The sequence below is a fragment of the Entelurus aequoreus genome, linkage group LG12, assembly GCF_033978785.1.
Source record: "Entelurus aequoreus isolate RoL-2023_Sb linkage group LG12, RoL_Eaeq_v1.1, whole genome shotgun sequence".
Lineage (NCBI taxonomy): Eukaryota > Metazoa > Chordata > Actinopteri > Syngnathiformes > Syngnathidae > Entelurus > Entelurus aequoreus.
The window spans coordinates 11,008,778-11,034,719 of NC_084742.1; the positions used below are offsets into that span (position 1 = coordinate 11,008,778).

The 25,942-nt window shown below is 41.0% G+C and overlaps 1 protein-coding gene across 5 annotated transcripts in view; it reads right to left on the reverse strand.

Annotated features, from left to right (window-relative positions):
* Positions 1-289: 289 nt before the first annotated feature.
* The window catches only part of syt1a (synaptotagmin Ia), a 222,534-nt gene continuing 196,881 nt past the window's right edge, over positions 290-25,942 (reverse strand). For all 5 annotated transcript variants that reach the window (XM_062064689.1, XM_062064690.1, XM_062064688.1 and 2 more), the window contains 5 exons: positions 23,541-23,708; positions 23,029-23,196; positions 22,062-22,179; positions 8,619-8,752; positions 290-3,565 (listed from right to left, as the gene is read on the reverse strand). In XM_062064689.1, the coding sequence (XP_061920673.1) occupies positions 3,359-3,565; positions 8,619-8,752; positions 22,062-22,179; positions 23,029-23,196; positions 23,541-23,708 (795 nt within the window). In that variant the 3' untranslated portion in view covers positions 290-3,358. The remainder of the gene's footprint in view (positions 3,566-8,618; positions 8,753-22,061; positions 22,180-23,028; positions 23,197-23,540; positions 23,709-25,942) is intronic.

Genomic DNA, 25,942 nt, shown 5'->3' on the forward strand with positions numbered 1-25,942 from the left:
TTTTGAAAAATCTCCAGAGAGCCACTAGGGTGGCGCTAAAGAGCAGCATGCGGCTCTAGAGCCGCGGGTTGCCGACCCCCGCCTTAGAGGAAGACTGGTCGACGCGCAACACAATCCATGTTTTGTTTGCAATTTTTTTGGTTGCATAAAAAGATGTATTTCTCTCCATACACACAATTTGCTTTGATCCATATACACACCTCTTTGTACTATGTATGTTTGTTTCTGAATGCATTGACGGTTTTGTCATCAGCTGCAGAATGACAACAAAAGATGCAGAGTTTCTGTATCAACAGGAAATAAAACATTTTTATTGATCATTTGTGTATATGAAGTTATATAACAACAGTCAGAAAACTCCACAGCGTGAATCACTACACAAAGTGTAACGCAACTGGAAAACATGGTCAAAAGAATGTAGAAAAGAAAAAAAACAATCCAAAATGAAGGTTGAACATGGCAAATCGTGATGACGACGGTGGGAGAAAAGAGCCCAAAGAGTTTTACAAGTTTACAGAACAGCAAAAAGTCAAGCAGGCAGTTGATACACACAAAGGCAACTAGGATCCTTCTACACTTTACACAGCTTTGCTTTCCCAAAGGGCAGCTTGGCAGGAATTTGGAGCTCGACAGGGAATGTTGCTAAGTTTTTCCGTGCATACTTTGGTAGGGAATTGTCAGAAGAGGAGCTTTGTGTTGCAGTGCAGTTAAATGGCTTTTATTTTGGTATCCCCCCCCACCACCACACACAAGAGGTCCTGCACTGCCAGTCCGTCCCTGCGTCCCCTCATTTGTGCACATTTTGAATATTTCAACCAATTGTCTCTCACACTTTGCTGCTCTCGGTCGAGTCAAAAGGGGCAGAGAATGCAGCTGCACTCAAAATGATCCAAAGGAAGTAAAAAAAAAAAAAAAAAAAAAGAAAAGTAATAGACTCTTTTTTTTTTTTTTTTTTTTACAAAATAAAAGTGCAAAGTACATCACTTGAAAAGTAACACCAACACAGTCCGTACTGTACATTCAACGTTGTAATGTCAAATAGAAAAGAAGAGGGATGATGGCTAATATATCATATATTATCACTTGATATTTATTCTACATATACATTAGAGAGCTTTATGTAAATATGTACACTGCCTTTAAGGGTCTTTCACTCCCTGAAACTTCCCGTGCTGGAATCAGTGTGCGAGAAGAAAAACAAACAGGAAATCGACGTGTGCTGCTTCCTCGGCCCTCTGGAATCTAGACTCCAGTTCCAGTTTTCTGTTGTGGCGAAGACGACGGCCTGAACACACACACGCACGCACACACACGCGCACACACCCACGCACACACACGTACATATTGCACAGTGCTCTCGCTCTCGGAGGGTGGGAAAATGGCGTCAAACGCCACGACATCACTACGGAACAGACTGCTTGCGCTAGCTAGTCAGAAGTCTACGCGTCTACGCACACACGGCATCACAGTGACACACAACGCTGGGATGGAATGACAAGTAGCTTGTTCATTATATCAACTACACAAGAACATTGAAAACATCTACAAAGTCCTCCTCAAGCCGGCGAGCGCTTCCTCGCAGATTCCGTGGGTTCCCTAATTGGAGGCGTAGTAAAGGACGCCGCGGACCATTAACTCCCACGCTCGCTTCGCCTTCAGGCGCCAATTAAGTCTTTAAAGAACCGCCGCCGGCTCATTCCCCAAACAACGGCGACAGGAAGATGAGGCACGGCAGGAACTGAAGTAAACGCGAGAACGCTTCGAGAAGCCCGGCGGTGTGGACGACAACGCAGAAGAAGCGAACAGAGAAGAGTGCAAATCGGCGGCCATGTCAGCAGAACAAGTGGCAGTAAAACATGGCGGCGCTGCCCGACGAGCACCTGGCAGTGTTTCAATTAGCCGGAAATACTTTTTTTTAGAGATGTCCGATAATGGCTTTTTTGCCGATATTCCGATATTGTCCAACTCTTCATTACCGATTCCGATATCAACCGATACCGATATATACAGTGGTGGAATTAACACATTATTATGCCTAATTTTGTTGTGATGCCCCCGCTGGATGCATTAAACAATGTAACAAGGTTTTCCAAAATAAATCAACTCAAGTTACGGAAAAAAATGCCAACATGGCACTGCAATATTTATTATTGAAATCACAAAGTGCATTATTTTTTTTTAACATGCCTCAAAACAGCAGCGGGGAGTGTATATTGTAGCGTCCCGGAAGAGTTAGTGCTGCAAGAGTTCTGGGTATTTGTTGTGTTGTGTTTATGTTGTGTTACGTTGCGGATGTTCTCCCGAAATGTGTTTGTCATTCTTTTTTTGGTGTGGGTTCACAGTGTGGCGCGTATTTGTAACAGTGTTAAAGTTGTTTATACGTACACCCTCAGTGTGACCTGTATGGCTGTTGAGCAAGTATGCCTTGCATTCACTTGTGTGTGTGAAAAGCCGTAGATATTATGTGATTGGGCCGGCACGCAAAGGCAGTGCCTTTAAGGTTTATTGGCGTTTTAAAAAGTCATACATTTTACTTTTTGAAACCGATAACGATAATTTCCGATATTACATTTTAAAGCATTTATCGGCCAATAATATCGGCAGTCCGATATTATCGGACATCTCTACTTTTTTTCCTTTTTTCTCCGATTGATTGGCGGAAGGCAAAAAAGCGGGTCGTAGCAAAGATCGTTAAAAGAGACGATGCGCACTGTTGGCGAGAAAGAAGAGCGTTAAGGACACGATGGCGACAGCTTGGTGCTTTAATCACTCGGGTGGAGCCGGGGTCAAAGGTGACGGCGCCCGACGGGAAGTAGAAAAAAGTGACAGGAAGTCGTGTGCTTGTGGAGAACCCAAGCAGTTAATGGCCTTCTTGTGTGGTCCGCTCGCTTCCTCCTTTACCTTGTTTTTGTCATCTGGTGGAATGCGGTCGTATCGTCGCAAGAAGAAGAAGAAGAAGAAGAAGAAGATCGGTTATATTTGAAATCCTGGCTTCACGTAACGTTGGCGGTGCTTTATATGCTTTAAAATCGGATTAAAAACAGCCAGATATGCACAGATTAGGAAACGACATAGAAACACGTCAACTAGAAATCATGGTGTGTGCATACGTATATGTACATGTTCTTTCAGTCATGCGCTATCTATACACCTCATATTGCTTGGAAGAAGGACCGGGAGGGACGGGAAGGGGGCGGGGCTAACAGAGGAAAACGCCAAAAGAGACCCTGATGGAACGAAAGATGGAGGAGAGAGGAGGGCGGGGCCAACACGTATGTATCACTGAGGTATTTACACAGACTGGCTAAAGTACTACAAGGCAGGAGCGTGGAGGAGGGGGGGGGGGGGCGGGGCCTGCCTATTTCTTGGTGGACAGCTGGGCGTCCACTTCCTCCTCGGGCTTCAGCACGTGCCACTGGGCGATGGGTCTCCGCGGGTTGGCCAGCATGTCGGACCAGTGGCGCAGCTCCGTGCCCGAGCTGTTGAGGCCCACGAAGACTTTGCCGATGGCGTCGTTCTTGCCGATTTTGTCGTAGTCCAGAACCGTGATCACCACTTGCACTTTCTGCGGGTTGGGAGAAGCGAGGTAGCAGTCACTTCCTGGGTAGTGTTTCACGTCTCACTGGCGCCCCAGGAGGAACAAAAACGGTACTGCAACACAGGACTAAAGCTTGGATTATGCCGTGGTTTCATGGTCGGGGTTCTGATGCACAGTTCTCTGCTGAGAGGCTTTGTTTATTATCTATATTTTCTGCTGGATCTACTCTTTTTTTATGCTGCCCTTTTTTTTGCTGCAGCTGTTACATATACTGTAATATTGTACATGGTAATTGGGATTTGTTATATATTGTATATATTATATACTGTGTATATAATATGTACATGTTATATTTATATTGCTACTTTGGTACATTTTTTGTCTACTTTATACCTTTTGTTTTTGCCCTCTTTTTGTGCATCTTTTTATGATGTTGCCCCTGTTGTTTTAAATGTAATTGTTGTTTTACTTTACCTATGTTTTGTACAGCGCTTTGTGATTTTATCTGTGAAAAGCGCTTTATAAATAAAATGTACTTAACTTACTTACTATCCTTTCCATCCTTTGTAACTGAGCTACTGTGTGGAACCATTTCCCTTGTGGATCATTAAAGTTTGTCTAAGTCTAAGAAACACTCGGCCACTTTTAATTAGCAAGTTAGCTTTTTTTTGTCGCCAGTGAGTAAAGAGTGAAAGGGAGTGTTGCTGCAGCTGGAAATCATCAAAATGGGTTGCATCACTCACTTTTATTGCAAATGTTGATCCGAAATCAGATTAAAATCAAATCAAAGTTTATTTATATAGCCCTTAATTACAAACGACACAACGACATCAGATCAGAGAAGAAGGTGTCGGCTAAGGTATAATAGTATCATTTGTCTATTAAAATTGTTATAAGTACACCTCTGCATCACACAGTATCCTTATTAGCATTAAAGAAAACAACATTGAAAAAGAAATAAATACAAGGAAAACAAAAAAATTACTTTATTACCATTGTTTATTAGTCTGTAACAGAAAATATTTAAAGTGCATCAATTTGCCTGAAATTTAAAAAAAAAGTCTTTAAAAAAATTTTTTTTTGACTGACTCGAACCATTCGATACTGAAAAATACAATTCAATTAACGTAATACATGATAATTAATTCAAATTGATCAGCAACATTACTTTTAAAACCTAATATAAAAAACACTAACAAAAAAACTAAATAGAATACAACTATTTGTGCTGATTTTATTTTGATCAAAATGAGGAAGTCAGGATTAATGGCTGCAATGAGCACGCTTTGTAGTGCACAGCTTTTCAATGCGGGGTTTGAAACATGGTCCTGCATGATACCAATGCCCCCCTCAATTGTGCGGGGATTGGACAAAGTTTGCAAGGCTGTGCATCATTTTGGCAATCCTGGAGTGTAAACTGGCGCCAAAACTCAGAAGCATAAATGATGCTTAACCTCCTCTGGATTTCAAGCAATCTTAAGACTGTATAATGGAGGGTTACCTAGGCAACCACAGTCTCTTACTGATAACCTGCATGCCTTATTTCCGTTTTCAAAGATGTGATATCAAAACATAACCTGGTGAAAAGGCGCGGTAACGAGCAAAAGGCCAATTAGCGGCGCGTGATTACCACACATCCTCAGAGACGATTAAAATGTAAGGATTGCTTAAAAAGCCAGGATGCAGTTCAAACGTTGAGGATGAAAGAGTCCAATTAGCAGCGTACATGCGACATACTTGCCAACCCTCACGATTTTCCCGGGAGAGTCCCGAATTTCAGTGCCCCTCCCGAAAATCTCCCGGGGCCACCATTCTCACAAATTTCTCACAAATTTCCACCCGGACAACAATATTGCTACACCATCCTTCACTGGGCGCCGTTTCCGGACGGACAATAATAACGGTTACACCTCGAAGTCAAGCGCGGCAATCAGAACAGAAGACGACGAGTAAGAAGAAGTACGCTTGCAAGTTCCAAAATGATTGGAAAAAATAATTTCAGTTCATCCAGGACAGTTCGAAGGAGAAGAATTTTGTAGATCAGGGGCCGTACTTATCAAGCTTCTTAGAATTACTCCTAAGAAGTCTGCTAAGAGTTGACTTAAGAGTAAATAAATTCTTCGCTGAAAGCTGCACTTAAAAGTTAGTTATCAAGCGTCTTACTCACACTTTCAGCGAAGTGTAGGACTGAATCTTAAGTGTCACACTCAGAGCTGAATTACGACATTACTATGTGCCGTAAACGGAATTTTAGGTGACGTCATTTCTGTGTCCATAGAAATGACCAATCAGGGAAGGGAATCCGTTGTCTAAGAATAAAGAAATATCTTGGAAATATTTAAGTGGACAATGGGAGTGTATATTTTGACAATAAACTACAAAATAATACAAAACAAACTAGTCCCCGCCGGCATTCACGCTACCGCTCCCTCTCTTCTCTCGCCCACACACTCACTGACGTCACTCACCTCACGGCCACACACATACGCTACTCTCATAAAATTTTCTTTCCAATTCATTAATTAGGCAACTAATTTGAAACTGGTGTGGGTGGCTCTATATATACTAGCCCACTGCAGCCACATGCAGAAATCAACAAGGAATCGAAAAGTATTAAATCTGTGACAAAAATAATACCCGCTCTGTCTAAACGATACCGTTTGATCAGCTGCTCGTCATCAAACAAATCCAGGACATCGTTCCGCTCCCTGAACGTTCGCGCACGTCTCTCTCGCCTCAGTGCCATCCCCTGCTGGCAACTCCTAACCACTTAAGACACCTCTGAAGGTCTCTTAAATATCGTGGAGAGTAGGAGTGATTCTTAGACTTAAGAACGTTGATAAAAAGCTTTTATTCTTAAGTTTGAGAGTAGGACTAAATTTCGCAAATTCTCAGGACTTAAGTGTAAAATGGCACTCTAAGAAGCTTGATAAGTACGGCCCCAGACTTCTCCATTGAACACGGTGGCCGAACGGATATAGTCACTCATGAACGGTCAGAGAAGCACAACGCCGCGGCAACGCAGCACCGGTCCCAGCCCAGTATTATGGGCCACCTTGCTAAATGAAGACCCGAGGGTGTAACCTATGCCGAGACAAAGATGGCTATGCTGATTGCTACAAGAAACATCCCGTTCTCATTTGCGGATGTTTTCAACAAATCCGTGAAGGATATGTTCCCGGATTCAGAGATCGCTCGCCAGTACGCAAATGGAAGAACAAAGGTTACTCAAATAGTGAAAGGTGAGTGTATACGGTTGCCACCCGTCCCTTATAATACGGAGTCGTCCCGTATTTTAAGATTAAATTGCTAAATATTATTTTTTTAAGTAAGCAGCAAGTACAGTACAGTTAGTAGAAAAACTGTGTTTTCATTACTGTGTATTTGATAGGTGCCATTGCCCCGGAATTGGACGAGGAAGCGATCGACCTGTGCCAAAACCAACCCTTTGGTCTGATGTGTGATGAAAGCACGAGCAGAAACAAGGATAAAGAATGTATTTTGCATCTACACTTCTCTTGTAAAGTCATTTTTTGGCTGCTGTCAGTGAAAATTGCTGTCTCTGTTGCAAACGACACGACTAAGCACTTTTGATGGCGGACAAAAGTGGAGTTTTGTTGAAATCTTTGCAAACCAAACAAAGCGTGAGCAGGAAGTGTCTGACACGTTTTATCACAAAAAAAAAAAAAAAAATCACACTTAATGAACAGAGAAGAGGACCTGAATTACCTTTGTTCCCCTGAGAGGGCAGTGTTGCTCCAATCTTGGGACAGCACTTATTTTAAACAATATCTTCTATTCCAGGGGTGCTCACACTTTTTCTGCAGGCGAGCTACTTTTCAATTGATCAAGTCGCGGGGATCTACCTCATTCATATATATAATTTATATTTACTTATTTATGAAATATATGTTTTTGTTAACAAGTTAAATGTGTTTAATGATAATGCAAGCATGTTTAACACATATAGTTAATAAATTAAAAGTGTTTAATGATAATACAAGAATGTTTAATACATATAGTTAATACTGTTAACAAGTTAAAGGTGCTTAAAGATAATGCAAGCATGCTTATCACATATAGTTAATATTGTTAACAATTTAAAGGTGTTTAATGATAATACAAGCATGTTTAACACATATAGTTATTATTGTTAATAAGTTAAAGGTGTTTAATGATAATACAAGCATGTTTAACACATATAGTTCATATTGTTAACAAGTTAAAGGTGTTTAAAGATAATGCAAGCATGTTTAACACATATAGTTAATATTGTTAACAAGTTAAAGGTGTTTAAAGATAATGCAAGCATGTTTAACACATATAGATTCCTTTCTTTCATGAAGACAAGAATATAAGTTGGTGTATTACCTGATTCTGATGACTTGCATTGATAGGAATCAGACAGTGGTGCTGATAACGTCCGCATTTTCAAATGGAGGAGAAAAAAAGTCCTCCTTTCTGTCCAATACCACATGAAAGTGGTTGATTTTTGGCGTCTTATTTGTCCAGCTTCCGTACTCCTTTGTATACACTTTACAAGAAATACATTGTCGGCAAACTCCGTAGCTTGCTAGCTTGTGCACGCCAGCTTTCTGAGACTCTTATTTTGTTAGCGCAGGCAGGATGAAGCAGCGCTTTTATTGTGCAACTGTGCAGTCGGTCTTTGGAGTTTTGACGACATGTGTGGCGCCAGAGTCTGTTGAAATAAAAAGTGTTTCTCGCCTTCCTGTCTGTAATTTTTTCTTAATAATGAGCTGGCAGCAGCTAGCGTCATCTCAGAAGACCCTCGGGTGCCGTGAATGTCAATCAAGTGACGAAAGTGACGTCATAGTGAAGATTTATGATCGCTCATTTTTAGGACTATTTTTTTTAATGCCTGGCTGGCGATCGACTGACACACCCTCCGCGATCGCCCGGTAGCTCGCGATCGACGTAATGAGCACCCCTGTTCTATGGTTTAAAATTGTTTTTGTAGATGCATATGTTTAGTGTTTGTTTTCATATCAAACTGCCCTGCATCTCTTTGTGATGCTTTCCTTTGATTGAAAAAGAGAAAGAAAAAGAAAAAAAAGTGTACCTGGATTTGTTCGAAGGGGACCTCGAAGCTGAAGGACTCGTTGTAGTACGGGTTAAGCGTGTTCTTCTTGATGGTGGTCTTCTTCTTCTTCAGCCTCTTGCCGTTCTGCATCAGGTGGATCTTCACGTACGGATCTGCAAAATAGCAAGACCATGTGGCGGCCATGACACTTTGTCGTGTTTACATAACTACGAGGCACATAAGTCAGTCCTCAGGAGGTTCATGAGCAGTGCTCGGAAAATTACTTTAAAAAAAATACCATAAATCCGGATATAAAGTATAAAATACTTTTTTCCTACGCTTTGCAACATGCGGCTTATAAAACGGTGCGACTAATTTATGGATTTTTCTTCACTGAGCAAAAACACTAAATTGCTGGGATGCATAGGACGTCACGTCCGTTTTACTTCTTAGCAGCTCAATTTCCATGATGGTCAAGCAGCTTGAGCGTAACAATAAATCAAGTGAGAGTGAGTGTAGAGTTTGAGCAGAAAATGCTGTATTGCTGTTCTGTTCTTGGGTGTTCCAGTCGTTGAAATAGAGACATAGGAAAGCGCTTTCATCGAGTCTGTAAAGGAGTCGTTCAAAAACGAAAGTGCGTCAAAGGAAATGGCTCTTAAAAATGTCACTTTTATCATCTTGTGGAACACAATCTGACCATGCTTGTGTCTGCAGGGATCACTTTGTAAAATGTTTGAACATTTGATTTGTTTGAGAAACTTTCTGTGATGCAATCAGGTTTATTCTCTACTATATTAGTAGTGTTAGGAAGCAGAATTAAACGTAAAAAGGACAAGATATTGCATTAGTTTGTGTTCTTTTGTGGTAGCTATGCCTAAATATAACTACAAAGACCTGGTTGTGCAAATAAACTAACGTCATGGTAAGTCCTAGTAATAAATATCGTGATTATTGGTCCAATCCACTGTATTTCCGTTGTCAATTTTCATAACATAAACTAAAAACTATTAACTTGCAATGGCATTCTTTTTGTATTGTTTCAGTTTCACAAATTCCTCAGTAAATTCACCAAGACGTCACCGTGGAGTTATTGAGTCTGTTTAGCTGATTGGAGAGCTAGCTTCCGCAGCTAGTGGGTCCATGACGATGACTTCTCTTTTGTTTGATTAGCCGTTTTACTGCCGTGTTTCAGACACCGTTTGGAAACATTTAATGTATGTAAAATAAACATTTACAAAATATTTCTGCCTAAATAACTCATTTCATAACGTATACATCTGCAGCTTACAGTCCGGCGCGGCTAATATATGGAAACACATTTTTTTTCTAAAATTTAGTGGGTGCGACTTATTAACTGGTGCGCGCTATAGTCTGAAAAATGTGATCATTAATTATAGTTACTCGTTACTTTCAATTGTAATTGTTGATTGTAATTGAACTACGAACAGAATTACTCTTCAATACATGTAATTAAATACTAGGGAAAGTAATTAATGCGTTACTTAAAACAACTTTAAATATCTGGCACACACGGGGTATTGTAGGATTGTACGTTTCTTACTCCCTCCTACACTGCAAAAAGTCAGTGTTCAAAAACAAGAAAAAAAAAATACAAAAATTAGGGGTATTTTATTTGAACTAAGCAAAATTATCTGCCAATAGAACAAGAAAATGTGGCTTGTCAAGACTTTCCAAAACAAGTAAAATTAGCAAACCTCAATGAACCCAAAAATACCTTAAAATAAGTCTATCCTCACTAATAACAGCTGTACTACTATACGAGTACGTATTTTCTATTGTTTTATTGAAAATAAAACAGCAAAGTCCATTTGGCTGTCATCTGTTTTAATATGAGACACAATTTCGCCACACCTAGTGTGTGTGACAATCATTGGTACTTTAACTTTAATTTTGTCAAAGTCGTGATTTTTTTTTTCATGCTAACAAATTGTCATAAATATTCTACAAATACAACTAAACTGTCATAAATCTTCCACAAATACAACTCAACTATCATAAATCTTCTACAAATACAACTAAACTGTCATAAATATTCTATAAATACAACTAAACTGTCATAAATCTTCTACAATTACAACTAACCTATCAAATCTTCCACAAATACAACTAAACTGTCATAAACATTCTACAAATACAACTAAACTGTCATAAACATTCTACAAATACAACTAAACTGTCATAAATCTTCTATTGAAATAAGAAATTATTACTTTAAAAAAGTAGTTTTATACTTGTGAGTGTTGATGACACAGCTGTGTATCAGTTGATATTCTAGTTTCAAGCATGTTTTACTCAATATAGGTCATAAAATCTCAGCAACAAGCTGTAATATCTTACTGAGATCATTTAGGACCAAAACCCTTAAAACAAGTAAAACACTCTAACATAAACTCTACTTAGTGAGAAGAATTATCTTATCAGACAGAAAATAAGCAAATATCACCCTTATTTGAGATATATAATCTTACTTAGATTTCAGTTTTTGCAGTGTACTAGTAGTAGAGGTTTGTGTGTGTGTACTTCCATGTAGTGTTTGCTGTGTGATGTTGCCTCTTCCTATTCGATACCAAGTTCATTTCTGTATTGTGAAAATAAGTAAAAAGTTACTTCCAGCATTAGATTTGTTGTGCTTCTGTCTTGTTGACATACAACCACATCAAAAGTAGCGTGCCACGTTACAGTAAACACATCTGTAACTGCGCTGTAACGTATGTAAAAGTAATTATTAAGGGTACTCATTACTAGTTAAAGGCCTACTGAAACCCACTACTACCGACCACGCAGTCTGATAGTTTATATATCAATGATGAAATCTTAACATTATAACACATGCCAATACGGCCGGGTTAACTTATAAAGTGACATTTTAAATTTGCCGCTAAACTTCCGGTTCGAAACGCCTCTGAGGATGACGTATGCGCGTGACGTAGACCGGCGAACACGGGTATGCCTTCCACATTGAAGCCAATACGAAAAAGCTCTGTTTTCATTTCATAATTCCACAGTATTCTGGACATCTGTGTTCGTGAATCTGTTTCAATCATGTTCATTGCATTATGGAGAAGGAAGCCGAGCAAGCAAAGAAGAAAGTTGTCGGTGCGAAATGGACGTATTTTTCGAACGTAGTCAGCCACAACAGTACACAGCCGGCGCTTCTTTGTTTACATTCCCGAAAGATGCAGTCAAGATGGAAGAACTCGGATAACAGAGACTCTAACCAGGAGGACTTTTGACTTGGATACACAGACGCCTGTAGAGAACTGGGACAACACAGACTCTTACCAGGATTACTTTGATTTGGATGACAAAGACGCAGACGTGCTACTGTGAGTATGCAGCTTTGGCTTTTTTTTGCGTATGTACGTGACTTTTTAAAAATATATAAGCTTTATGAACCTTGGGTTAGGTGAACTGTCTTTTGGGCTGAGTGATTGTGTGTGTTGATCATGTGTTTGAATTGTATTGGCGTGTTCTATGGAGCTAGGAGCTAGCAGAGGAGCTAGGAGCTAGCATAACACGTACCGTACCATACGTGCGCGTCACGTACGTAACTTTTTAAAAATATATAAGCTTTATGAACCTTGGGTTAGGTGAACGGTCTTTTGGGCTGAGTGATTGTGTGTGTTGATCAGGTGTTTGAATTGTATTGGCGTGTTCTATGGAGCTAGGAGCTAGCAGAGGAGCTAGGAGCTAGCATAACAAACATGCAGGTGTTATTATGCAGGATTAATTTGTGGCATATTAAATATAAGCCTGGTTGTGTTGTGGCTAATAGAGTATATATATGTCTTGTGTTTATTTACTGTTGTAGTCATTCCCAGCTGAATATCAGGTACCGTGAGTATGCAGCCTTGGCTGCTAAACATTCGATAACTTGACCGTATGTGCGCGTCACGTACGTAACTTTTTAAAAATATATGAGCTTTATGAACCTTGGGTTAGGTAAACGGTCTTTTGGGCTGAGTGATTGTGTGTGTTGATCAGGTGTTTGAATTGTATTGGCGTGTTCTATGGAGCTAGGAGCTAGCAGAGGAGCTACTAGCTAGCATAACAAACACGCAGGTGTTTTTATGCAGGATTAATTTGTGGCATATTAAATATAAGCCTGGTTGTGTTGTGGCTAATAGAGTATATATATGTCTTGTGTTTATTTACTGTTGTAGTCATTCCCAGCTGAATATCAGGTCACCCCCGGCTCTCACAGCATCTTCCCTATCTGAATAGCTTCAACTCCCCACTAGTCCTTCACTTGCACTTTACTCATCCACAAATCTTTCATCCTCGCTCAAATTAATGGGGAAATTGTCGCTTTCTCGGTCCGAATCTCTCTCACTTCATGCGGCCATCATTGTAAACAATAGGGAACTTTGCGTATATGTTCAACTGACTACGTCACGCTACTTCCGGTAGGTGCAAGCCTTTTTTTTATCAGATACCAAAAGTTGCAATCTTTATCGTCGTTGTTCTATACTAAATCCTTTCAGCAAAAATATGGCAATATCGCGAAATGATCAAGTATGACACATAGAATAGATCTGCTATCCCCGTTTAAATAAAAAAAAATTCATTTCAGTAGGCCTTTAAGCACCCGTACAAATCATGTCACCCGCCTGAATTCAGACTCTTTACAAGCCGCGGCCAGCGCCTACTTTAAATGTCACGTAACATGTGAAACAGGGAGAGCGCTGTCAGAGCAAACGCATGACATAAAATTCATTAGTGGGCCAATGCCGGTCGATGGGAAACAGTTTGTGCGAAGCGACACGCCTCTGCTGTGTCACCAAAGCTGACTAGAATCCAGAAATGATTTATGACTCCAGGAGAATCATTGCAAGCGTCCATGTTTGTGTTGCTTGTGATTGGACGTCTGACACGGACCTCGCCCCCTGCTGACCTGGAGCTAAAGTGCACCCGTGAAGGAGCCACTTCTGGCGAGGACGCTTTTAGTTCTGCACGGCAAAGGACATCATGTCACTTCTCATACGGAGCAAAATGGACTCCGAAGAAGAAAAACACTTTCATCTCCCAGAGTAGCTGAGAAGAAAAGTCGGGATAACATTATGGAGTGTCATGAGGCGCGCTCTCCCTTATATCCGGCCCGCTTTACGCCTCGTCCCAGGCGGATGTTATCTTTGCCATTTTATGGATGGTTGGCCACGCCTGTGATTGCGGCAGCGCCACCTGTGAGTAGAGCGCCGCGCCTCGTCCAGCATGATCATATTGTGTTACGTTCACACACACAGCGAGTTAAGTAAAAAGCATCTGCCATCATTTTGGATTTAGCAGGGTGTGTAGGCTCCCTTTTACACACACACACACACACACACACGCACGCACACACACACACACACACACGCACACGCACACACACTCGCAGCAGGAAAGATAACAACTCCATTTAAGGATGATGTGCTGTTTTCAAAAGTGTGTATTCTTTCATGCTTGCAGCAAACCACAAACACGCTGTGTGTGTGCACAATAATGATGCAAGCTGTATTTTTCAGGATGAATGTTATCACTGAAAAAGTGCCGTCGTCTGTATCAGGCCAAAATGTTAATACGTTCAAAGATTGATTCTGGAAGTACAATTAAGCTTTTGGCTTTTTTGGAACAATGTTTGCGTGCACAGTTATTGGACAAATACTAGTGTGCACTGTTCTCATTAGGGGTTTTAAAAGTACCGATACGATACCACTAGGCAAAAATACATTGAAACCTGCTTTTTTTCAGTATCGCCAATACTGATTAGAAGCCGCGTCAATTCTCGGCAGGTGAGGACCATACTTGCCAACCCTCCCGTTTTTAGCGGGAGAATCCCGGTATTCAGCGCCTCTCCCGACAACCTCCCGGCAGAGATTTTCTCCCGACAAACTCCCGGTATTCAGCCGGAGCTGGAGGCCACGCCCCCTCCAGCTCAATGCGGACCCGAGACTGAGTGGGGACAGCCTGTTCTCACGTCCGCTTTCCCACAATATAAACAGCTTGCCTGCCCAATGACGTCATAACATCTAGGGCTTTTAGAGAGTAGAGTGCACAACTGCGCACACAACAAGGAGACGAAGCAGAAGAACGAGGAAATTACAGACATGGCGACGCCGTCGACGAGCAAGATGAAGAAATACGCTTGCAAGTTCTAAAACGAATGGAAACAAGAATTTCAGTTCATCCAGGACAGTTCGAAGGGGAAGGTGTATGTTGCCTGTAAATATGTAGAACAGACTTCTCCATTGAACACGGTGGCCGAAATGATATACTCATCATGAACGGAGAAGTTAAACAGGACAATACTGCCATCTAATAGATAGCCACCGGAACACTGAAATTCAAGTATTTCTTTTATGTAAATAAAATAAATATATATATATATATATATATATATATATATATATATATATATATATATATATATATATATAGCTAGAATTCACTGAAAGTCAGGTATTTCATACATACATATATATATATATATATATATATATATATATATATATATATATATATATATATATATATATATATATATATATATATATGTATATATATATATACATACATATATATATATATATATATATATATATATACATATATATATATATATATATATATATATATATATATATATATATATATATATATATATATATATATATGAAATACTCGAGTTGGTGAATTCTAGCTGTAAATAACCACGCCCCCAACCACGCCCCCCGCCCCCAACCCACCCCACCCCCTAACCCCCACCTCCCGATATTGGAGGTCTCAAGGTTGGCAAGTATGGTGAGGACTGAGTCAGCTTCGAAGAAGATTAAAAAAAAAAAAAGGGAAAAAAATATATAAAATGTCCAGTGTTTCCGTATATTTACTTATTCGTGGAAGCAGGACACAATTGTAGAAAACAGAAAAAATAGAAAAATAGAGCAAACCGACATTATGTAATGAGAAAGGGCAGAACTCTTGATCCTAATAGGTAATACAAACAAAGAAAAATATAAGTTAAATCCTTTTTATGAGCCTATTTCATTACAAAGTACATGATGACGTCACACTACCACCATATTGAAAGGACATTAAAGGCCTACTGAAATGAATTTTTTTTATTTAAACGGGGATAGCAGATCTATTCTATGTGTCATACTTGATCATTTCGCGATATTGCCATATTTTTGCTGAAAGGATTTAGTATAGAACAACGACGATAAAGATTGCAACTTTTGGTATCTGATAAAAAAAAGGCTTGCACCTACCGGAAGTAGCGTGACGTAGTCAGTTGAACATATACGCAAAGTTCCCTATTGTTTACAATGATGGCCGCATGAAGTGAGAGAGATTCGGACCGAGAAAGCGACAATTTCCCCATTAATTTGAGCGAGGATGAAAGATTTGTGGATGAGTAAAGTGCAAGTGAAGGACTAGTGGGGAGTTGAAGCTATTCAGATAGGGAAGATGCTGTGAGAGCCGAGGGTGACCTGATATTCAGCTGGGAATGACTACAACAGTAAATAAACACAAGACATATATATACTCTATTAGCCACAACACAACCAGGCTTATATTTAATATGCCACAAATTAATCCTGCATAAAAACACCTGCGTGTTTGTTATGCTAGCTCCTAGCTCCTCTGCTAGCTCCTAGCTCCATAGAACACGCCAATACAATTCAAACACCTGATCAACACACACAATCACTCAGCCCAAAAGACCGTTTACCTAACCCAAGGTTCATAAAGCTTATATATTTTTAAAAAGTTACGTACGTGACGCGCACATACGGTCAAGTTATCGAATGTTTAGCAGCCAAGGCTGCATACTCACGGTACCTGATATTCAGCTGGGAATGACTACAACAGTAAATAAACACAAGACATATATATACTCTATTAGCCACAACACAACCAGGCTTATATTTAATATGCCACAAATTAATCCTGCATAATAACACCTGCGTGTTTGTTATGCTAGCTCCTAGCTCCTCTGCTAGCTCCTAGCTCCATAGAACACGCCAATACAATTCAAACACCTGATCAACACACACAATCACTCAGCCCAAAAGACCGTTCACCTAACCCAAGGTTCATAAAGCTTATATATTTTTAAAAAGTTACGTACGTGACGCGCACGTACGGTACGGTACGTGTTATGCTAGCTCCTAGCTCCTCTGCTAGCTCCTAGCTCCATAGAACACGCCAATACAATTCAAACACCTGATCAACACACACAATCACTCAGCCCAAAAGACCGTTCACCTAACCCAAGGTTCATAAAGCTTATATATTTTAAAAAAGTTACGTACATACGCAAAAAAAAGCCAAAGCTGCATACTCACAGTAGCACGTCTGCGTCTTTGTCATCCAAATCAAAGTAATCCTGGTAAGAGTCTGTGTTGTCCCAGTTCTCTACAGGCGTCTGTGTATCCAAATCAAAAGTCCTCCTGGTTAGAGTCTCTGTTATCCGAGTTCTTCCATCTTGACTGCATCTTTCGGGAATGTAAACAAAGAAGCGCCGGCTGTGTACTGTTGTGGCTGACTACGTTCGAAAAATACGTCCATTTCGCACCGACAACTTTCTTCTTTGCTTGCTTGGCTTCCTTCTCCATAATGCAATGAACATGATTGAAACAGATTCACGAACACAGATGTCCAGAATACTGTGGAATTATGAAATGAAAACAGAGCTTTTTCGTATCGGCTTCAATGTGGAAGGCATACCCGTGTTCGCCGGGCTACGTCACGCGCATACGTCATCCTCAGAGGCGTTTCGAACCGGAAGTTTAGCGGCAAATTTAAAATGTCACTTTATAAGTTAACCCGGCCGTATTGGCATGTGTTATAATGTTAAGATTTCATCATTGATATATAAACTATCAGACTGCGTGGTCGGTAGTAGTGGGTTTCAGTAGGCCTTTAACAACAATATTGCTCGTTTTACATACTTGAACGCTTCATGGTGCTGTTCTTTTTACAATGTAAAATAGTTGACTGTTGTTATTATTGAGCATAGTTATAAGCACAGCATTGTTTGTTAAGATATATTGGGGAATGGGGAGGCAGTAGGCCAATGCTGTTTTTAAAAAAAATATAAAGTTACCTTTTGGCAGCTGGTACTGCATTTTGAATTCTGTGCAAAAAGACGTTGAAGCACAATAATCTTAAATACTTGACACATTGAAACACGTTTAAATAAAGAAGTGCATTTAAAAGTACATGGGTTTATTTTATAAAAATGCTGCCATCGTGGTATCGAAAAAGTATCGAAAATTGTGGAAATTCACACGTATCGCTATAGACCAGTGGTCCCCAACCACCAAATGGTACCGGGCCGCACAAGAAATTTAAAAAAAAAAAAAAAATAAAAAAAAATAAAAGTTTTATTTTTTTATTAAATCAAGATAAAAAACACAATATATACATTATATATCAACATAGATCAATACAGTCTGCAGGGATACAGTCCGTAAGCACACATGATTGTATTTCTTTATGAAAAAAAATAAATAAATAAAATAAAATCTTGACCGGTCCGCAGCTACAAAACGCTTGGGGACCACTGCTATAAACAACTTAAATTATGGTATCGTGACAATCCTAGTCTGTAGCACTCTTTTGAATAAATTACAATCACAGCATATTGCTTTGAGAATGTGGGCATTTATTTGCTATTAAAAGCTAACCAACACAGCAGGGAAGAATAGAGGGTAATCAACTGAACCTCCATCTCACTCAACGTGGAATCGAAACAAAGAAAATAACACGTGCTGGGAAGCCCACGCGCACGCCTTTCCTGTGGATGTAGTGCCACTCACAGGAAGTGTTGGAGAAGTGAGCATGTGGGCTTCCTGTGATTCCATGGCAAGCATTTCTTGAGGCAGGTATCCTTCAACAGTTATGTACTCTTTTATCGCACACTTGTAAATCAATGACATGGTTGCCACTGTCCTGTTGAGAGGCACGAAATGAGGGATCGATCGAGTATCGGTATCGGCCTCTTTTTATCAATATCAGCCTTTTCTACAACAGAACTACATCAGCAGATACAAATAAAGTACCCACATTTTGTATTTAAAAAATGATTGTGAAGTCGATGGCAATAACCACTGCTCCAGTCTTCACACGGCCACGGTAAATCCATAAAAAGATAAAAATGTTATTAATAAACTGCTATAGAATTAAGTAGATGGCGAGTTATTGTGGAGTAGAAAAATCCCATATTTTCACCAATTTTCCCAGGCGATTCCCCATATTTAGAAATGCAGATGTTGATGCTCCTCTTAGACACACGTAATAAAGTTGTTTGTGAAATCCCCTGATGTTGTTTGGCGCTAAATTAACCACAAAATTAGAGCTGCATTTAGCAATATGTTGCTACTGGTTAAAGTTAATGATAGTTACACACACACACACTAGGTGTGGTGAAAGTACCCTCTGCATTTGACCCATCCCCTTGTTCCACCCCCTGGGACATACTTGCCAACCCTCCCGATTTTCCCGGGAGACTCCCGAATTTCAGTGCCCCTCCCAAAAACCTCACGGGACAACCATTCTCCCGATTTCCACCCGGACAACAATATTGGGGGCGTGCCTTAAAGACACTGCCTTTAACGTCCTCTCTCACCTGAAACCTTCACCCCTTAACAGCCGCATGCTGTCCAGGCGTCCACTTTTCCTCCATATAAACAGCGTACCGGTCCAGTCACATAATAATGTAGCGTTGGATGGGTTTAACAATGGTCTTTACTCGAAGATGTCAAGAAATGCTGACACGTTGTATGATCTTTACACTGGTTTAATGATAACACAAGGCATACTTGATCAACAGCCATAGATGTCACACTGAGGGTGACCGTATAAACAACTTTAACACTGTTACAAATATGCGCCACACTGTGAACCCACACCAAACAAGAATGACAAACACATTTCGGGAGAACATCCGCACTGTAACACAACATAAACACAACAGAACAAATACCCAGAATCCCTTGCGGCACTAGCTCTTCCGGGACACTACAATAACATCTACGGCTGCACACACAACAAGAAGGAGACGAAGCCTGCACCTCAACATCGCCCCCCCGAACCCTGCCCCCGCAACCACGCTCCCCCCCAACCACGCCCCTAACACTCCCCTATATCCCCAATTCGGAGGTCTCAAGGTTGGCAAGTATGCCCTGGGAGGTGAGGAGAGCAGTGAGCATCAGCGGTGGCCGCGCTTGGGAATCATTTTGGTGATTCAACCCCCAATTCCAACCTGTTGATGCTGAGTGCCAAGCAGGGAGGTCATGGGTCCCATTTTTATAGTCTTTGGTATGACTCGGCCGGGGTTTGAACTCACGACCTAACTGATCTCAGGGCGGACACTCTAACCACAAGGCCACTGAGCAGGTCCGCCTTTTCCCGAAAAATAATGTTAATAAAGACAACTTTAAAGCCTTGTCCAGCTGTTTACTGATGAATACCATTCATGTTTAAATAACTTTTACTGCAAATGAGTATCAACTCCAAATATCGGTTATCGGTCCCCTTGACGACAATTAATCAGTATCGGCCTTAAAAAAAACATATCGGTCAAGCTCTACAGTGGTTCTTAACCTTGTTGGAGGTACCGAACCCCACCAGTTTCATATGCACATTCACCGAACCCTTCTTTAGTGACAAATAAAAAAAATTGATTTCTTTTTTTCAAATTCAAGACAAAGTTACACTACCGTTCAAAAGTTTGGGGTCACATTGAAATGTCCTTATTTTTGAAGGAAAAGCACTGTACTTTTCAATGAAGATAACTTTAAACTAGTCTTAACTTTAAAGAAATACACTCTATACATTGCTAATGTGGTAAATGACTATTGTAGCTGCAAATGTCTGGTTTTTGGTGCAATATCTACATAGGTGTATAGAGGCCCATTTCCAGCAACTATCACTCCAGTGTTCTAATGGTAACCTGTGTTTGCTCATTGGCTCAAAAGGCTAATTGATGATTAGAAAACCCTTGTGCAATCATGTTCACACATCTGAAAACAGTTTAGCTCGTTACAGAAGCTACAAAACTGACCTTCCTTTGAGCAGATTGAGTTTCTGGAGCATCACATTTGTGGGGTCAATTAAACGCTCAAAATGGCCAGAAAAAGAGAACTTTCATCTGAAACTCGACAGTCTATTCTTGTTCTTAGAAATGAAGGCTATTCCACAAAATTGTTTGGGTGACCCCAAACTTTTGAACGGTAGTGTATATGTTTTTTTTACTAGTGCACAACATGAACCGTGCATGAACATCACCTTGTTCAAAGAACAAAACCAACACAGTGCATGAACTCACAACAAATTACACACTTTTAAATCAGATGGAAAATTAGAGGGAACATTGTTTGGGGGTATCCATAATACTTACACTTAGACTTCTTTTTTATTGTCATTCAAATTTTAACTTTACAGTACAGATACGCCGATAGGGAGAAGTATTTATTTACACGATTGATTGAATGAAACTTTTATTAGTAGATTGATATTGATATTCCGTACAATTGACCACTAAATGGTAACACCCGAATAAGTTTTTCAACTTGTTTAATTAAGTCGGGGTCCACGTTAATCAATTCATGAGTCTGGTGTGTCTTGACCGCTGCGGTGGAGGCTCTGCCGAACCCCTGAGGCCGACTCACCGAACCCCTAGGGTTCAATCGAACCCAGGTTAAGAACCACTGCTTTACACTGAATACTGACTTGACTAATCTGGTAAACTACAATTCTCCATGTTACTCTGGTAAAATGTTCATAACTGTGCTGGAGAAAGGCATCCAACAAAAAAGTCCTGCAGCCAAGAGGAGCATCAGTTTGGGAAGGAAAATGGGGGGCGGGGGGATTGGTGTTGGTGCCGGGTCATTACCAGCGACGCCTGTGAGCTTGATTATCCTCCCCTGCTGAGGGTCATTACCTGACGCCTAGAGGCATCATGAGGACAATGGTGGTGTGATGTGGTGTGTGAGAGGAACTTTTAACAACCACCATTTCTGCAGACAAACTGCCAATTGTCCTCCTTCTGCACTTGTGAAGCTCTTTGCAGCCCTAAAATTGCTCAAAAGTCTGCAAGAAGCTGAAGGTTATTTCGGGCAGACAGACAAAGAGCAGCCTGCTCGAAGGAGTGTCCAAAAGAGGAATTATTAATGATTATAGATTGCTTAATGCTAATATGCATGTCTCTGTCTGCCAGCCATAATCAGCCATGCTAAACAGGACAACAATAGACGCTCGCTGCGTGCCACCAGTGGCATGTCCTCCTCCTCGAGACCATGGAGGAGGCTAATAATTGTCATTACACACCTGCCCATTAGTTCATCCACTTTTAAACGCACTCGCGGGGCCCGGCAAGCTGTCGCCGCTGACACCAAAGTGCAATTTGGAGTGTATTCTGGTTGTGTGTGATTAAGACGCCGGCCTGCGAAAACTACCAGTGTCAATCGTCCTCACCTGACAGGCCGCCCACGTCCATCTTCTTCAGGTTTTTGGCTTCGAGGACGACTACGGTTAGCTTCCCGGCGGTGGGAACGTAGCGAAGGGAGAAGCATATGTCGCCCAGCTTCTCTTGCTGTGAAAAACCGAGCGAAAGAGAGAGAGAGAGAGAGAGTGAAAATAGCTTTGATGCAAACGTAAGAGAGAGGCAGTGTGTAAAAAGCTTGGAAAAAATAAGGCTTATTAAAACTTGTTCAGCAGAGCATTTCTGAATCTGCTGATGTTTATGTGCTTTTAATGAGCTGCAGTCTTCACATTTGTAATAAAATACTCGCTAACAGTTATTTTCTGTTCAGTTGACATCATAAATCATAAGCATGCTGCGCGCTAAAAAATGTGCATAAACCGCATTAGCAGTTAGTCGTACAGAGCAGAATAATAAAGTGCCGAGGGGGTAAATCTGCCAATGACGCGTCATTTATTTAACAACATTTAATTTCCTGCTCGTGGCTCGTTAGCCTTCATCACAGTGGTGGAAAAGTCTTACTAACATGCTAAAACTCAGTTGCTCCGCTGAGAATTAAATGCCATCATTAGGTAGCCGCTAATTGAAATGAATTGACTTGCGTTTAATTAAACCTCGGAATTGAGCATCACGATAGGAAGCAATTTTGTCATAATTGACGTGTGCGTGGTTCACAGAGAAATATGTCGCAGTTAAGACTTGCTCAAACAAAGATGGCGAGCGGAAACACTTGGATGGGTCAACGCCTTCAACTTTAAACAGCGCAGCCAGTTGCCGTCATTAACCTTTAAATCAAAACGACGTGACGTTAAAGTGAGGTCGCCCTACGCCGTGACATTCAGCGTGAAGATGGAATCTCCCGACGTGTCGCCTGCAAAGTCGCGGCGGTATTAATTGAAGGGGCGGCGTGTGACGTGCGATCAGGTGCACCGCGGATGGACGACACCGACGACGTCTCACCTCCTCCTTCTCGGCGCTCTGCAGGTCTCGCCACTCCTCCGTTATGTGGCTGAAGTCCACCTTGTTCATGGGCACCTTGATGTCGCCGATGGCGTCGTGTTTGGAGAAGCGGTCGAAGTCGTACACAGTCATCACCAGGGTCTTCCCGCCCAGCTCCACATACGGAACCTGAGGACATCGGAGCGCGGTTACAGCGTTTACCTTGGAACAGGGTTTGATCTGCTGGTCTTTCGCGTGGATTCAGCACATCACGTGATGTTCTGATAGCACCTGTGCTAATCACAAGTAAACTTTGCAAAGTGTGCATCCGTTACGGCCGAGGCGAGGCATCTGCCAGCGTTAATCCCCCTCATTGTGTGTGTGCGTGTGATTTGTTTTGTCAGGAGCTTGTTAATACGCCAGCTGGCTGCTGTCTTCACACCTTCTCTGGATTGGCGGCAAGCATGCAAATCAGACTGTCAGCAGGAAGCAGGATATCTCCAAAGTTGACGTGAGGCGATGAGAAGGTTTACCTTAAAGGTGAACTGCTCGTTGAAGACGGGGTTGAGGGTCTTCCTGTGGACTTTGGTCTCAAACTTCTTTTTCTTGTCGGGCAGCAGGTAGACTTTGACGTAAGGGTCAGACGTGCCGCCCATGTCCATGGCGGGAAGCTCTGCCGCCTGGATGATCCCCACGATAAGCTGGGCGATGAAAGCAAAGACACAAGTCCTATCATTCCACAACTTTCATGGTGGACACCTTCATACCTGCAGGATGTGATATTTCTGGCACGCGGCGCCGTCATTAGTCGGTTATGTCATCTGCGGCCGAAAGGGTTGGAAAGGTTGCGGCGTGTCGAGGCTGATAATTGATAACCACGCCGCGCAGTGCGGGAGCCCGATTGACCTGCCAGTTACCGCTTCAACGAGGGGCTCGGATAGCCTGTCAATCAACTTCTCATCAGGCGGCGATCTTGGAAGGCTACCGGGGCGCTCAGCCATGGAATTCAATGGCTGTCACTTGTCGAGGTAGTGAGGAAAATAAAACTATAACCTCAGGTGAGAATAGGACAACAATGTTGGCGTGAAGGAAAATCAATTATGGACCTCTCGGAGGCCTTGCAACTTTTTCACATGGATAATTAGCCTTTAATTGCAGGAAAGGCAGATTTTAATTGCTAGCAGCACCGCAACAACTCCACTACTTATCTGCCTTGCAGGTGTAAATGAGCTGGATAAACAAACAGCTGACTTTTGTGCTATCACACCTCTCACGTGTCACTGTTTGCACATCTGGACTTGCGCTGTTTGCTCCCGTCCTGCACCAGCGCACCATGGCTGCAGCTTCACCCTCTTGGAGTAATCCATCCATCTTCAAGAGCAATTCTTCTCATTAGGGTGACAGGGGTTCATAAAGATCAATGCCTTTTAACATTTTTGACCTTGGGGTCTAAACCTGTTCAGTAATGAGGGGCCAGCTCAAATATGAATACTGAATTCAGAAATCCTATTCTTGATTTTATTCGTATCCACTAATTATATCTGACCGACTTACAGTTCAACAAGTCTAAACCTCGTCAAATGATATAAAAGATTACAGGAATTACGTTAGGTTTATTACAAAAATAAATACTAATCAGCAATACTGCAAACGATGGGACTTTTGCATTTATATGCAATTATTAATCATAATTTTTGCTCTTAAGAAACTTCTACATGACTTTTGGTCCATAGACTGACTCAGAATCATGTAAAAAAGAGAAAATGGCCAACTCTGTTTAAGACCATCTGCTCAATGATTGGTCAAAAGGCACTTAAGTGACTACCTTTCAACTTTGAGCTGGCCACAGAAGGACCTAGGCTGCTAACCACGAGGTCACCACGCGTCCCTCTTGTAGTAATTGTTTCCAAATAAAACAAAAAGTAGGAGTCACATGACAGTGTCTTTGGCCTTGTTCACAATGCAGTTCAATTAGATTTGTTTGCCCATATGCAACCTGTATTGGATTTTTTCATGTCAGTGTGAACAGTGCAATTCTGAATTTTTCATATCCGACCCAGGCCTCTTTCGTATGTTTGAGTTTGAGTTTGAGTTTATTTTCGATACATCACAATTTCCCGTTTCTCTTTTCAACATGTTCGAAAAGCAGTAGGAAGAAGCAAAGCTTATTTAATCCCACCCCTTTTCTTTTACATAACAGTTGCTAAAACTTTTGTTCACTTCCTGTTCTCAATTTATTCACAATATACTCCATAAGTAATCACAATAAAAAATTAAAAAAATACCGGTATACAGTATTTCACACACGCAGCTACGGTATATTAATAAAACATAGCTGCTTACTGTTCTCTTTAGCATACTGTACCGGTATTCAATAGCTTGGACCTTAAATCCTACTGAAAAGCTCTTTATCTTTTTTCCTTTGTGCGATTGTAAACTACTGAAAGCAGCTTCCTCCATTTTGAAAATGAGGACGGATGCGTCACTCGTGACGTAACGAATTTGACCCGGTGGAAGTTCTAGCCATATGTTAAATATTTTGCGAAACGAGTTTGACCCGGCGAAAATTATAGACATGCGATAATAAAATTAATATTTTGCGAAACGAATTTGATCCAGCTTCAATAATAAACCGGCGATAAGGCCAAGCATGCGTTAATTATTTTGAGAAACGAGTTTGACCCGGCAGTAATTCTAGACGTGCGAATACTATATTCCCTGCGCCAATTCAAGGAAATACGGTAAAAATAATTGGTGAAGTAAGTTACATTTCATATGATGAGATAAGTAAGATTATTTTGAGAGTGAAAGAATGGATGAATTAAGTAAATTCAGTATTCTTCTTCTTTGTACTTTGTAAACAAATTAAGTTTGAAGAGTTTAAATAAATAAGTCGGATGTATATGCGATGCATCCTCAATTTGAACAATCCCGC